Source organism: Haliotis asinina, chromosome 8, assembly GCF_037392515.1.
Source record: "Haliotis asinina isolate JCU_RB_2024 chromosome 8, JCU_Hal_asi_v2, whole genome shotgun sequence".
NCBI classification, from domain to species: domain Eukaryota; kingdom Metazoa; phylum Mollusca; class Gastropoda; order Lepetellida; family Haliotidae; genus Haliotis; species Haliotis asinina.
In genome coordinates, this window is record NC_090287.1 from 9922642 (window position 1) to 9938107 (window position 15466).

General features: G+C 37.9%; 1 protein-coding gene across 4 annotated transcripts in view; it reads right to left on the reverse strand.

The window, feature by feature from the left end:
- Nucleotides 1–15466, reverse strand: part of LOC137294838 (regulator of G-protein signaling 22-like) — a 52533-nt gene that overhangs the window by 2172 nt on the left and 34895 nt on the right. For 3 of the 4 annotated variants that reach the window (XM_067825961.1, XM_067825962.1, XM_067825960.1), the window contains 8 exons: nucleotides 14075–14166; nucleotides 13540–13686; nucleotides 12751–12910; nucleotides 12038–12157; nucleotides 5731–5922; nucleotides 5169–5267; nucleotides 4122–4302; nucleotides 3420–3802 (listed from right to left, as the gene is read on the reverse strand). In XM_067825961.1, coding sequence (XP_067682062.1) covers nucleotides 3495–3802; nucleotides 4122–4302; nucleotides 5169–5267; nucleotides 5731–5922; nucleotides 12038–12157; nucleotides 12751–12910; nucleotides 13540–13686; nucleotides 14075–14166 — 1299 coding nt within the window. In that variant the 3' untranslated portion in view covers nucleotides 3420–3494. Of the gene's footprint in view, nucleotides 1–3419; nucleotides 3803–4121; nucleotides 4303–5168; nucleotides 5268–5730; nucleotides 5923–12037; nucleotides 12158–12750; nucleotides 12911–13539; nucleotides 13687–14074; nucleotides 14167–15466 lie in introns of those variants that run through there. The other variant, XM_067825963.1, reaches the window with a different exon arrangement.

A 15466-nucleotide genomic window follows, 5' to 3' on the forward strand; every position in this document is an offset into this window, starting at 1 on the left:
ACCGTTTTAGTATATACATTTTACATGATAAGTGTGTATCTTAAAATTATGAACATGATATTTGGTCTTCTTGATTTCTTTTCATTTAAGAACATTGATCATTTAACGTATTATCACACTTCATAGTGAAAGGTAAAAGTAAATATTGCTACATTAGATGTGAATATTCAATGTGTCAATAGGTCAGGAAATTGTTTGTGGAAAAACAAGTGTTAGAAGACATTTCAACGGAAATTCTGAAAGTAAAGTTATATTTACAGAGGTATTAATATCATTGCGAAATGGTATATCAACGACACATACCGAGTTATAGTCTGTTTGCAGTGAAAACATAGCGACGAATTTCCTTTAAGAAGTAAATCAAAGAAAGCGGAATTAAGATTGTGAATCCTCAAACGACCATAGATTGTGTCATCCCCCTTGTATTACAAACTAATAATAGCGATTTGAAACTATGGTCGTTTGTCAAACAACTTTTATCCTAAGATGAATAACATACTGAGATGTATATATTCAATCGGCAAGGCAAATTATGAGGATTCGCAGTCTTAATTCACTTTGGTAGATTTACTATTTTGTTTGAACTGAAATTCATCGGTACGTTTTCACTGCAAACAGACCATAGTAAAAAGTAATACTAAAATGCTAGGCACCAATCTGGTTACCTTGAACAAGGCTCTGTGGGGGTTAAATAGTAATTAAGAGGTAATTAATTATGTATAGTCAATTTAGAAGGTGTAAAACCTACAGTGCGTCCACGAACAGACAGGACAGTTGACTGCATCACAGACAAAGTCATTAGAGACAAATGCACATTGACCATACTTACAGGTTGCTGGAAAATCAAGGTGTATGTTGTTCATTACTACCAAATATCAAAGCAGCTGTCTAAGAAAACCACAATTTGCTCTCAAAGATGTGCTGACATTTCCCTGATTTAATCCGTATTCTCACACATCGTAAAGGAATTGGTAAAGATATATATTCTCTGATGCACATCTTTGAACGCAGCCTATGCCACACACGTCATAAAACAAAATGAATTCTAAAGCTACTTTTGTGTGCACGTCAAACAGAAGGAATGCAAAGATACCCATATGCATTTAAAGAAATAATGTTTCTCTACATGCACGTCCAATGATAAAAAATACCACAGGAGATTTTATTTTGCACGGTATACAATGATCGTCGTTGGTGACGTCACAACTTATCAGCGCTAGCACTACAGGTCAGCAGGCTGTCTATCGGTAGTGATGGAAACAAATCATTGCATAAAAACCCCATTCTTTCCATAGACAGAGATCTATGCAAACACGAATACACAACTGCTGGTGGCTGCGGTTGCGAAAGTTTGCATCATGAATATAATCATTTTAAATTTTAATGAACAGCCGAGCTTTTTGCATAATATCCAACAAACTAGCATTAACAAAAACTAAGGATAAGAATACGCGTGACTGGATACAGTATGTACTACAGGGAGGTCAATTAACGCACGCCACACACCTGTTCTACAACACTCAGTCTTCTACAACAACCATCACTTACCACATGCAGGGTTAGGGGGGAGTGTTAAGGGGTAAACGGACACTTTTCTCAGACATTTTGTCCGAGATAGACAATGCAAGAGAACCTTCCGCATGAGGCTGAAATATGTAAAGGTATGTAACGCACAACGTTAGGTGACGAAAGGCCTCTAACCCTAAAAAATTCTTAGTTTTCGTCTTTTCACAATGCTGAGATTAAGGCATTCGCTTATCACTGCTGTAGTGGTGGGAATATGGTGGACGTATTTTTCTACATACTGACTTAATGTAAGTGGAATGCATTTGTAGTATAGAGCAAAAAAAAGAAACAATACCCCCAAAACATCTAATTGAGCACTATAGCACATAATGGAAGTAGCTAACTATAGTGTCAACGTGCTGTATATGTACATGTCATTTAGCAGGGTGTATATGTACATGTCATTCAGCAGGGTGTATATGTATATTTCATTCAGCGGGGTGTATATGTACATTTCATTCAGCAGGGTGTATATGTACATGTCATTCAGCTGGGTGTATATGTACATTTCATTCATCAGCGTGTATATGTACATTTCATTCATCAGCGTGTATATGTACATTTCATTCAGCAATGTGTATATGTACATTTCATTCAGCAATGTGTATATGTACATTTCATTCAGCAGCGTGTACATGTACGGAGTCTCGAACGTGGTATATATGTACATTATATTCAGCAGGATGTACATGTAGATTATATTGAATAGGGGGTATATGTACAGTATATTCAACAGGGTGTATATGTACAGTATATCAAACATGGTATATGTGTACAGTATATCAAACAAAGTGACAGTATATAGATATCTAATGTGCATTTTTTTCACAACAGGGTGTGTATATGGGAATATACTTTAAATATACATCTACGATTTGCCTCACAACTGCACAATGGTTTGTACAAGGTTCCATCACTGGTCTGCACCTAATTACACAGTTAAAAACTCGATCCAGGTTCATAATACATCTACATCAGACTGTAGGACACATGATACCCTATCTTATGCTGTTGTGAAACAATTTAACTTGATAATATGACAAAAAATTTATTATTCATAGGTGACAAGACAATAATTCATATATGTGACTATACAGTCATAGTTACCTCAGTATTGGTGTTCTACCTATAGTGGATTTACAAAGTTAATATATACATTGTTTCATATACGGTTGTAATTCAATGATAATATCAACATCTTACGATATCTCTGTTAGAATATATTCAAAAGAATGTCATCGCTTATTTTTATGACATTGCATGCTATAAAAAATCAAACATAATACAAACGTGTGGTCTGTGTGATTTGTCCGTAGGTGAATAATACTGATATATCTACTTTCTGTGATATCAAAAGGGTATCATATTGTATAGTTGCATAGGTTTCTATGGCATGTTTTGTACGTAACATCCGGACAGAAACAATGCAGTATATCAGTATAATTAAATCCGATTATGTATGTGTTAGTAAGGAGCGGGCACAAAAAGTGGACATGCAAGGAGTGAATAGATTATAACGGTTTTAGCATTATTTGGTTTACAGATTACTTCATGACCAGAGGGTTGATGTCAAGAACAAACTTGCATAAACCTCCTTCAGTAAGTAATATATGGGGAGACTTATCTATGGGTTCTTGAATAAAGGAAATGATAAAGGTGTAATCATGTGGATTCATCTTATTGTTGTATCTAATTTTTTAAAGTTGGTATTTACTCACTTCTGTTTTGAAGGCTCCTACAAATGGAATCTTTTTAGGTGGTTAAACCAATCCTGTTGGTTGGGCGTTGACATGAAATGTTTATTAAGAATCTGAATATATAAAGAATTCAAAGACTTTTTGGATGTACTTATAAAACATTGTCGGGGGAATCTGTAAACCATGTGATTAGAAATCCTTGTGCATGAGAACAAGGGACCTGTGAAGGTGTCACAGCAAGGACGAACAGTACTTCATTACCACCCTATAATTACTGTCTCCACTTTCCTTGTGTAATCTTCCAACCACAGGTTTAATTTGAATAATATTATTTTGTACTACACTGTTAACATCTATTCCAAACTGACAAGAGCTACTGTCAAAGCTACTGACCTTGAACTTGACCCCTTCCGATAGCGTGATAGTGAAGGCGGGAACAGCACCCTCTGGTATCGATGGAAGGGTGAAGGTCAGGGATGGCATTTGATAGTTCTGTATGGAGTTCATTCTCTTCTCCACGAGTTTCTGATATTTAGTTTCTGCAACAAATAGTCATGTTAGAAGTAAATCGTTCATTCATATTTACGTCAGTTTTGCATTTTTTATGTTTCCGCTTACAATTATTTCTGAATGTCGCGGATTAATGCTAATTTACCTACAGCACCGTTAGGAAATGATACAGAGCCATCCAGTTTTCTACCATCTTGTCCTTCTTCTTGTTGTTGTTTCCCTTATCTAATTCCTATCATTATACATCACCTATCCATGTACTAATATTTGCGCCAATCCGACCAAATCAACCATTCCACGAATCATTCGTACATCCCAACCAATCCAACCCAATACATGGTAACATACTTGGAGCCTTCTTCTTGTCGTCCATGGCAAACGACTTCATGAATCCGGCCCAGTAGGGCAGCAGTTCCTTGAACACCTGGAACTGGGCTTCGTCGAAAATGTTGGACCCTGTTTCCTTTCCCTGGAGATAGCGCGCGGTGCTCTTGTTCGTCTTGGTGTGTGTCTCTGGCGTGATGTCAACCTGGGCAATTGTAATGGTACGCTTGAAGCCTTTCCATATTAGGTATGGTATTATTGGAATATTTGACATATATGCTAGTTGGAGCTAAGGAGTGCCCGTTGTTTAATCTCTTCATGCTGTGACTAATTACAGTGATATGAAAAAAGTTTGCAGTGGTGAATATATGGTTGATACAGTCTATCTACAAACAGATACCGAGAAATAGGATATATGAACATTTGACTGCAAAGTGAATATGAATGCTTTTGAAGTATTGAGTCAGGAAGAGTGTCAGTTTGGTTTAAGAGGTTATGAACAGTAGTCGGCAATGTCACGGCTAGATGTGGGACTATCTGAAGTCTTCCAGCACTGAAATGGTGTGGCATGGTTTGCGAAAGTATCGAAATCATTCGCCCTGTTAGATGTGGGAAACACGTCGTCTGCCATGAAGGTCGTAGACGTTTCCCACTTTGTAGCTGACAAACCTGGAAACTTAATTAAAGCGAACGGGAGTCAAACTCCAGATTTTAGTTTCAGGTAGCCAAATGGAAAGCTCTAATCAATGACACCTAAGGTGATTGCGCAACCCTTTCCAGGGAACAAGGTAAAAAATAAAATAATTATGTAAAGGTATAGGATATTGAAAAAAAATGGATACGATGACGTCATAACATACATATGACAGATTAGAAACCCTCTGTTGTAATAGATCACACACCAGTACATGCGACAGGCCTCATAGTTAAACTATTGTACACACACACACACACACACGTGTGTGTGTGTGTGTGTGTGTGTGTGTGTGTGTGTGTGTGTGTGTGTGTGTGTGTGTGTATTTTCCTACTTATTTGCACTGCATTCAATACACAGAACGGTTGCCACCATACCTGGAGGGATGGTGTTGTGACGGACTCAAGGAAGCACTCTACAATTGACTGAACCTTATCCCGTAGAAGCTCGTCGTTGGAGTGTGCGTGACTGCAGTCCTGCAGGAAAACACATGGGTTCAGTGGACACTATAGTTAACAGAGTGACACACACACGGACTGGAACCCTGTTGATGTAGACGTGAGTACAAGTCTTAAGTAATGTGTATCGACAAATGTTCATTTGCAAATACGAGTTTTCACTCGGGAATACACCGATCTTCTTTGTTAACAGGGTCCGCTTTTTGAATGAGGTTTCAATGTCCGATATAAAACCTCTAGACCAACGGTCACATATATTGGTTTTGCCGCTTTGATCTGATATACAACAATGTTCAGCCAACTGTGACTGGAAAGCTGAAAGTGACGTACGTCTTTTTTAAGTTCGGGATTGGTATGACGTTGAAAGGTCAAGATCGGGTCAAACCGCAAGAGGCACTTTATGGGAACCTCAAGGGTGTCATGCCGGAGCAACCGAACGGTCTGAATCATACATTGTCCCTTGCGATACTGAACTACTTACCTTGAATTTCTGTACTTCTACATAGAAGAACAAGTCCTTGTCTATAAGAGGCATACCATCTTCAGGGCCGTGCTTTACAAGATACTTGAAGAAGAAGAGCATCTGGAGATTGAGGTGCCCCATTGCAGACTCTCCCAGTGCCTTCAGGAACTCTATCTTGTCCTCTCGTGTAGGGTGGGCTCGGCCTGTCGCCTGGGTGTCGAGTACATTGTGTTAGAGGAGTCACTCGACACTGTTGTTCAGTGGATTCAGGAGGATTCAGTTCAACAGGATGCGTTCTTAATGTTACTCTATCAATGATTTACGGAGTTATTTTGTTTCTTGTTCTTCAAATGATCTAACAATACTTGACCAAGTACACTGTGCGAAGCCCATTCTGGTGTCTCCTGTCGTGATGTTGCTGCAATATTGCTAAAAGCGGCGTAAAACTAAAACTCACTCACTCACAACTGTAGATTAGATTTACTCTTTACAATGATACAACATTAAATAAATATTAGTCCTTGTTTAATAATTATATACATGGTCAATTTGAAATCGAAGATATCCTTAATGGAGGCTAAAATCCGAAGTTTCACTAAAATTTGCAGGGTTGTTGTAAGGTTTGTTTCCGTGAGTTCCGACAAAGATATATATGAAAAAGTATGCATTACAATAACACATTCATACACGGTGTTAATATCTACACAACATAAATCAGTCAGAAACTGATGGAACATTTCCTGAAAATCGAATACTTTTACGCAGTCAAAAATCAAAATCTAATCGTAACATGGAAATCATAGTGACAATAACAATCATACACACACGTTAATACAAATATACGGACATAGAAACAGCTCTGACAACTTTCTTTTCTTGACCTGAAATTGGACATCTGTGTAACAAAATGGAAATCTTCATAATTGAAACATACATCTACACACGGTGTTAATATGAACACAGACAAACTGACAATCATTTTCCGATGGGTAATGCATTGTTTGAATGATACGGATATGATTTATAGACAATTGTATATTAATTGTCAATTACTTAGTCTTACTACACTAATTCTATAACATTCTATTTAATACTCATTCTATAATATTCTATTTAACGTTCATTCTATAACATTATCTTTAACATTCATTCTATAACATTCTATTTAACGTTCATACTAAAAACAGTCTATTCAAGATTCATTCTATAACATTCTAATTAACATTCATTTTTTAACATTCTATTTAACGTTCATTCTATAACATTCCATTTAACGTTCATTCTGTAACATTCTATTTTACGTTCATTCTACAACATTCCATTTAACGTTCATTCTATAACATTCTATTTTACGTTCATTCTACAACATTCCATTTAACGTTCATTCTATAACATTTTATTTAGCGTTCATTCTATAACATTCTATTTAACATTCAGGTGCATTCATGCAATATGAGAATAGCGAGTGATTTGGGTATGATGCCACCTTCAGCACAGTTATACCACTAAAGATATTAAATATTACCCATTCTGGAGAAGTTCAAAGACAATGCAAGCTTGGAGTAAATGAATTGTCCTTCCGATGCGCGCTTCCCCATTTCGTTTTCTAAGAAGGTGTTTTGAGCTGTTAGTACTCACCTATACGATATTTAAAGTGCTCCGAACACGTGTGTCTGTTGCGTATAACAGTAATTCTGCTGAAGGTGGCATTACATCTATCTTATAACTATTTGTCAACTGTGTGAGGAATATTTGTGTGTGTGGTAGTGCGCTGCTCTACCCGACAGCAAGTGATCTCCTCCAAGCATAGACCAACACTACCGACTACTTGAAGATATGACTTGTAATTGGGAAAGCATCGTATTCTTCATCGTCGTGCAATATAATCAGTATGGGATAAAATACCTGGAGGGACAATTTTCTTTGCAACTGTCGCTTACAATTTGTTCTGATTTTCAAATCATGTTTTATCCGTTTCACAAACTGACCATTCCGAGAAAAACCGCCCTTTTCTCAAAGCATGAAAATGAAAAAAGAAATTACGCCAAACTACATATCTCAAAGTTTTCTAAGGTGTAAGAAAAATTTATAGCGTCATACATCTTCTGGGCGGCGCTTTTCGTTTATGATAACTTTCATGTTTGTCATAATATCTTTCTATCTCATGTTGAGACAATAATTAGAACGAAGGTTTGAACAGGCCTCAGGACGTTTGGCTATATACATTTCTCACATAGAGCATTCTGTCGTTCGTGACTTAATTATAAATGTAGGACATAACTAGTAAACATTGTCATCGCACGACAATCATGCCTCTTTGAAATATCCCGGCAGCGTTTATTGGTCGTGAATATATAATTATGAAGATACAACGAAAGTCTGTTCAAACTCCTAGACGTGACTTCAAGGCGTGATCAGGTCGACACGCTTCCGTCTGTAAATCATGGCACACATCACCTTCCTAGATGACACCCAGTTCACTTAGAGGAAAATAATAAAGGACATTAAAAGTAAGGGAGAAACGCCTAAGGAATGATGATTGTCATAGAGAATTAGTAACATATAGGTGCATAATATATACGGCGTATAGAAGGTAACCCAGTCTCCAGAAGCGTGAAAGGATTAGTACGTGCAACAATATAAGCGCAACAAATAAACATGTTACGTATATAAGTGCAAGGTAGAACTCCAGTTCTGGAAAACAAACATCTGAGACGGAGCCCAGACCAAGGGATACCTTAGGCGCACGTCTTGCTCGACGCGCAGCCAGAAAAGTAGGTGAAGGAGTGTCTACACTTCTATCCTGTGAACTGCTTGGAGATCCCTATAGCAAAAGTACGGTTAGTGTGACAGTTGTCATGGTTACCGAATATATATTTATGTGGATAGACAAAGATAAGATTATTAATATTTGATCAATCCCACACACCTGACTACATGATATTCAAGTATTGTCTTTACATGTTTATTTTAACACTGTTAACAGACTGTGAGGAATGGCATTTATGGGTAAGTAAATATCTATCTACTTTGACAGCAGACTTGACACGCTGTTCCAGAATGCTTGTATTATATTTTCAGTTAATGATACACCTTATGTAAACATTACAAGGATGAAAAGTTAAAGATCAGACACAAGAATTAAAGATAAAAGGGTATACTTTTAACATCACACTCAAACGCATTAAGTGATTATTTTGCAAACGTATTTCATGCACAATTAACAGAAACTTTGTGTATCTGCCCAAGTATCAGCGACAAGCATTTTTAGACTGCTTCCGGGTTCAACTGTACAATCAAGTGATAATATCAAACTGCAGTTATTGTATATTTGTTCTGTTTCACGGATACGATTTGGATGTTGACTTGCTACACACTGCTACGGGCTGTTCCACGGTGGTTTTCTAATACATTCCCGACCTTAAACATAGCGCCCGAACACACCTGCCGTTAGGGTTGGGTATGTTGGAAATATCGTATATAAGAACAGTTATCAATGATTATCGATATGTAAATAGTGTCATCGAGAATAGCATTGATAATCTTGTCAGTAACCCATTCATAAACTGTCACCACTCACGAGTGCTGTGAAAGGTATTCATTTCTTTCAGACTATTTTGGCATTTTAAAGTACCTCAAGGGACTCTTGCTCAGAAGTTGTTTGATCAACATTACAAAATTCAGGAAATCAGTAAAGTTTTGAAGACGTTTGCATACCCGTTTGCATGCATACCCGAATTATGTCAAATGACTAGAATCAGCACACGTTTATGACGGGTGCGAACACCTGGTATCATCACTATTTTATAGGGATTCATAAACACATGTTCTGCCATCGTACTGCATGGTGACAATCACTGGACTGTCTGGCTCAGACCGGATTTGTTTACAAACATCATACAGCTGCAATACTGCAGAAACAAATATCAGCCCATGATATTGTCACAACTGTGCAAACGACTCTCCTTTTTCCAATGAATATGGAAAGGATTTTGACGTTTCTATATATTTAAGTTTTTTCCGCCAAATGTGTCCATAATCGATCAATGGCTAGTGTTCCTCAACTACTTCCACTGAAAACCTGTTTCCAATCAGGCAACATTTTACGTACGTTTCAAGCTAAGAGAGTACAGATAAGTATATGTATAAATACATAAGAACCAGAAGACTTTTGTAAACCTATGGTAAACTGCAGAGTTATGACAGGTCGCAACGTTACGAACGGTTTGTGGATCGAGACCCAGACCTAGATGAATATGGTCTTGGAGAACACCGTGGAACAGTGCGTAGCAGTGCGTAGTGACAAAAGTAAACCCCAGATCCTTCTTTGCGAGTAGCACAGACTCAGTAGTGTTACCGCAGTTAGACAACGTGGGGCACACTACTAAGGAATATCTGCCCACTGGATGTTATTTCAGATTATTGATTATATTTTCTTCTTCTTCCTTTAACGATATAAATAATGAAATATAAAAAGAAAATGCATGTTAATAATTGAAGAAATAATGTTAACTGGTATTTCGATGCAGATGTTAGTAACGTAAAGCCCATGGCCACAAGAAAGCAATCCATCGTTGTTACAAGATGGGAATATTGACAACAGGTGTTCTGAAAATCCATTTGGGTTCCTTCTTGTAAAAGTTAGAATGAAGTACATTAGAATTCTTTCAGAAGAAAACTTGTCCCAATGTGTCGTTTAAGCTGACGCTTTCTTGCTTGGAAGTGTCAATCTTAAGTCAAAATTCTAAGTTCGCGAATTCGTGAGAAAAGATTTCAACACAGATGATACGGAGAACGCCTCAGCAGTAACAGTGAATCCCATCTGGCATCATGGTCACGTGAATTGTCTGTTAAAATTCTTATTTTGCTGAGTGAGACCGAGAATAATGACCATCTAAACGAGACTACTGTGACAACACGATAAAACACATGCTGGAAACCCATCATATTCTAGTCAGTATGGTTACAGGAAATATGTTAGATTGTTATTATACAGTTTATTGTAAATTGGGATCACACGAACACTCCCAGAACACTTGGCAGATGAGTTAAATGTCGGAGCAGATACGCTGGTAAAACCAGCTTATGCTTTAGGTTTGTACTATCTAGTTGTACTCTTCAGTGAGGTATGTAAGTAGCACTGGTTCTTACACAGGAAACGAGAGTCTCCGTATGGTAAAGAGTATTAATCTAAAGCTACACGAGCAATTAAATAAACTGAACCTTTTCTCAAGGTGTTAATGTTTGAGGGACGTATGCAGTTACAATGGTCATATTTTCTGAAGTACCCATGCAGCTACAAACCTAGCAGCAACGAAAGTGTATTTGTTAAAGGACTGAATGTTGCATTACTTTGGGTTTTCATTTAGAGGAGAATATACGGCTAATATCTTAACTAAAGACACTCCAACTGTCTGACCATACTATCTCTTTATCCGTTACTCCCAATGCATACAAAGTGGACAAGTCGCATGTAGGCCTACCTGTATCAATAATCAGTTGAGTTGAATATGTGCAGAGTATCTGGTTTACATGCAATATTGTTCACTCTATTAGTCAACTCATGTGCGCTCATTTGTGCTATATATGGTAACTCCAGTCCACACGTATATTCATCACAGATGGCCAGCATGGATATCGGGAGGTCAGTATGGTTGTCGGGAGGTCACTGCAAATGTTAAAGTTGTTATGGCACATGATCACACTGTTTACCCGCTCAGTTTTCGATAACTGTTCTCTTGGTTGTGTGTCGCCCCGCTCGCGTACCTTTGAACTGGACCTTTTTCGTTTATCTGCGCTAGCGTTGAGTGAAGGTTTATTTACGCTTAGCTTTGGCTGCTGCCGACGCCCCCCTTCGAAAACGCGAACTTTGATAGAATCGAGAGTTATCTCCCTTATTTGTGTAGTTTTGTCTTTGTCCGGTGTCTCTTCCTCTTCTGATTCCTGTTTGACATGTTTTTGAGATCATCAACTACACCGTGGTGAATGACCAAAAGCGTGGACCATGCACATACGATAGGAACTTTACAAATGATATGAAAACGTATAATTTCTGCATCAGAGCATTATTTGTTTAACCTCTTAAAATGTACCTGGCTAATAGAGGTTGTATATTTGGTATGCTAAGCCTCTCTGCAAAATACAATAAGTTCGAAAAAGGTTAAAGACGATAATTGCAATTAAAAAAAGAAAGAGTCAAAGGTATAATGTGATTAAAAAGCAATGACAGCTACTTGCCTATTATGTCTCGTCTGCAGATAGCAAGAATGACCCAATATTGAAATCTATTGCTCATGTCTGTCACACGAGCTGTCTCCCCTCCTACCTTGCCCTTGTTCTTCTTCTTCCACGCCGTCCCAGTGTCTGCGCCCATCCTCATGGTCAGCTCAGCCTGGGACATGGACGCCAAGTCTTTGGGGTCCACACCGAACTCCTCTGCTTGGTACTACAACAGGTAGTCGTGATACTGCTATGGAAACATGGGCCTTGATAGTAGAGTATAATCATTATCAAATCAGGAAGATCCGCATTAGAATTGATCTACAGCACCACGTGCTTGTCGTAAGAGGCGGCTAATGGGATCGGGCAGCTGGTTGACATATGTCACCGTATCCCAGTTGAATTTGTTCGGTGACCATGGTGTTTATCACTTGATTGTCAGCTCTGGGGTCGCTGTACGCGGCAATATCCCAGCTAGATGACAGCAGTCTGTAAATAATCGAATCGGGACCAAACAAACTGGTGATGGTCGTTGTCACGTCGATGACACAGGGATGACCAAGCTGTCCAAGATGGCGCAAGTGCAAGACACAAGATGTACCAAAACACCTACTTTTGGAAGTTTGGATCCCAGCATCGCTGTGACAGTTGGTTTCTCAGAACCACATAGTATTTGTGTTTTACCAATTAAGTAAACACTAGTACCTCCATCACTTAATACTTTCCCCATCCATCAACCTGTCACTCTGATATGTAACGAAAATACTGTTCGAGTTTATGGTATGTTTCTTGTTTTGAAATACCCTCATGAAAACGTACCATGATAAAATCTTTGAACAACTCGTCCAGCTTGGACTGGACGTGTTTGTGGACCTCTTTTAATGTGGCGGACTTTGGCCTGTCTTTCTCCCCCGCCACCTTAGTGGAGATCTTCTCAGGCATCGGGGCGAACTTTTTACTCTGAGCGTCTAGATATGTCCTGTTGCATGTAAAGCATGGAAATGTTCATTTGAGTAATGACATGGAAATGTTTAATGATGAAACGATGAAGAAATATCCATGACGATGATGTGAAAATATTTATTCATTTAATCATGAAAGTATTCATTACTGCTTTCATGAAAATATTTTCAATGGTCTAATATAATGGCAAGGTACACAATGAATGAAGTGGAAATGTTCACTGGTGTGATGATCTGGAAACATAGAGTTAGCCATACATTGTCTCAGCGATCGTTCATAGTTACATTATTCAAATGAATATCAGATGTAATCGATGGAAAAAAAATATTCTATACGACACATTATTTCAAACAGTTACATTACCTTACGTTGGTTCGCTTGTAACGTTCATATTTGGAGAGTTTATGTTTCCACAGGCCTTGCTCTGTATCATACCACATAATCTAACACAATGCTTGATATTTTTCATGAAATTAGTCCACCTTCTTGCATTGGAGAAAAGATCAATATCGCATTATCACACATCAAATAAAACTCATTCTGGTGTTCATATAACGCCCACTTATTTAACGTAACTAGGCTGTACGTCCAAGGTGTGACACAAGAAAGGACCATAGTACATCCTGCGCCTCAGTGTCAGCTTACTTGTATATATGCCCTGCGTGCGAGTCTTTCTTCTGTTTGTTATCTTTCATGTCAAAATAAGTGTCCAGGTCGTTGTGGAGAGGCAGGTAGTGGGCCAGCTCCTTAGAATCCCCGTCCTGGATGAACTTCCGGAACATCGCCATCAGCCTGAAGCAGATGATACAGTAGCACTATGTAGCGGAGGAACAGCTTTAAGTAGCTGTTAATATGTTGAGATGGCTATTCTTACCTCCAATATTAAATTAAACGTGTACTTGTTTTTTTTGATAAACACATACTATATGTATCATGAATATTAACATAAAAAGAACTTGTTGGTCTGTTAAAATGAAAATCATGGTTACACTCTTAGCCATGACACATTGTAGATATCAATATCGAGTGTACCCGAGATCAAGCTTTGATACCAGGGATCAAACTTTGATGCTGTCTTCTTAAAGAGGAGTTCAGGGTAGGAACTCTCAGTCCTGGTGCAAGTCCACACAACCGGGCAGTACAGAACCTGATTGCATTAAGAGACGCTACAATAACTCACTGTCTGTTTGAGTGTAGATCTGTATATGAGGGCAGTACTGCCACCCCGTCCTCTCCTTCCCCAGCCACCATTCCGTCAACACCCTCACCTGACTGGAAACAGAAGATCAATGCACAATCGCAAAATAGAGAAGCATTCTCTTGTTAACATTAACTGATATGAATAAAATGTATTACGTACCAGCATCATGGTATAGCAAGATTGAGGAACTAGTATATGTAAGTGTAAGATACATTATATGCAACAGATAGATACTTTTAACACAGAACCGTGATTCTTGACACGATAATAAAATCCTACAATAAGACTGGTGTAGAATTCTACATACTCATTTCGGAGAAACATATATATATTTGATTTGTTTGTTGCTAACGTCGCACTCAGCAACATTCCAGCTATATGGCGGAGGGCTGTGGACAATTGAGTCCAGAGACCAGACAATCCTGTGATCAATAGCATGAACATAAATCAACTGGGACGACAAACATGGATTTATAAGGCAAATTCTAACCCGGATCCTCATGGGCTGACATGTATTTGAAGAGCACTGGATGCAATGGTTTTGAAAATATATCCTACTGTACTATATTCGTTACCGCACATTTCCAATCTGAATTACTTCTACAAGAAACCTCTAAACATCCTTAGCATATAGAAAAGAATAAGACTATCTAGTAAACGGTCTATTGTGAACGTAATTCTGGGTCTACACTAGTGTGAAGCTTTGGTATTGGACTCTACTATAACAGTACTGATAAACGCGAGTCTGAAATGAAATGAAAAGTGAAACAGCCACCATTTCTACCTAATGAACATCCGATCAATGCATTCATCCGTAATACAGTGTATACCATTGGTTATTCCTTCAAATACAAGATATGTGTTTTTTCTTATTAACACCTGGTGCTATTACCTGTTTCCTGTGATCCAATGGAATTTATTCTTAAATGTATGCACACATTGTATGGTGACTTTGTGAAGTTAAAATATGATGAGAACTATGCATTAATGTCGCTTTCAATCATGATATTCCTGTTATTATACACACATTGTATGGTGACTTTGTGAAGTTAAAATATGATGATAACAGTGCATTAATGTCGCTTTCAATGATATTCCTGTTATTACACACACATTGTATGGTGACTTTGTGAAGTTAAAATATGATGATAACAGTGCATTAATGTCGCTTTCAATGATATTCCTGTTATTACACACACATTGTATGGTGACTTTGTGAAGTTAAAATATGATGATAACAGTGCATTAATGTCGCTTTCAATGATATTCCTGTTATTATACACACATTGTATGGTGACTTTGTGAAGTTAAAATATGATGATAACAGTGCATTAATGTCGCTTTCAATGATATTCCTGTTATTATACACAC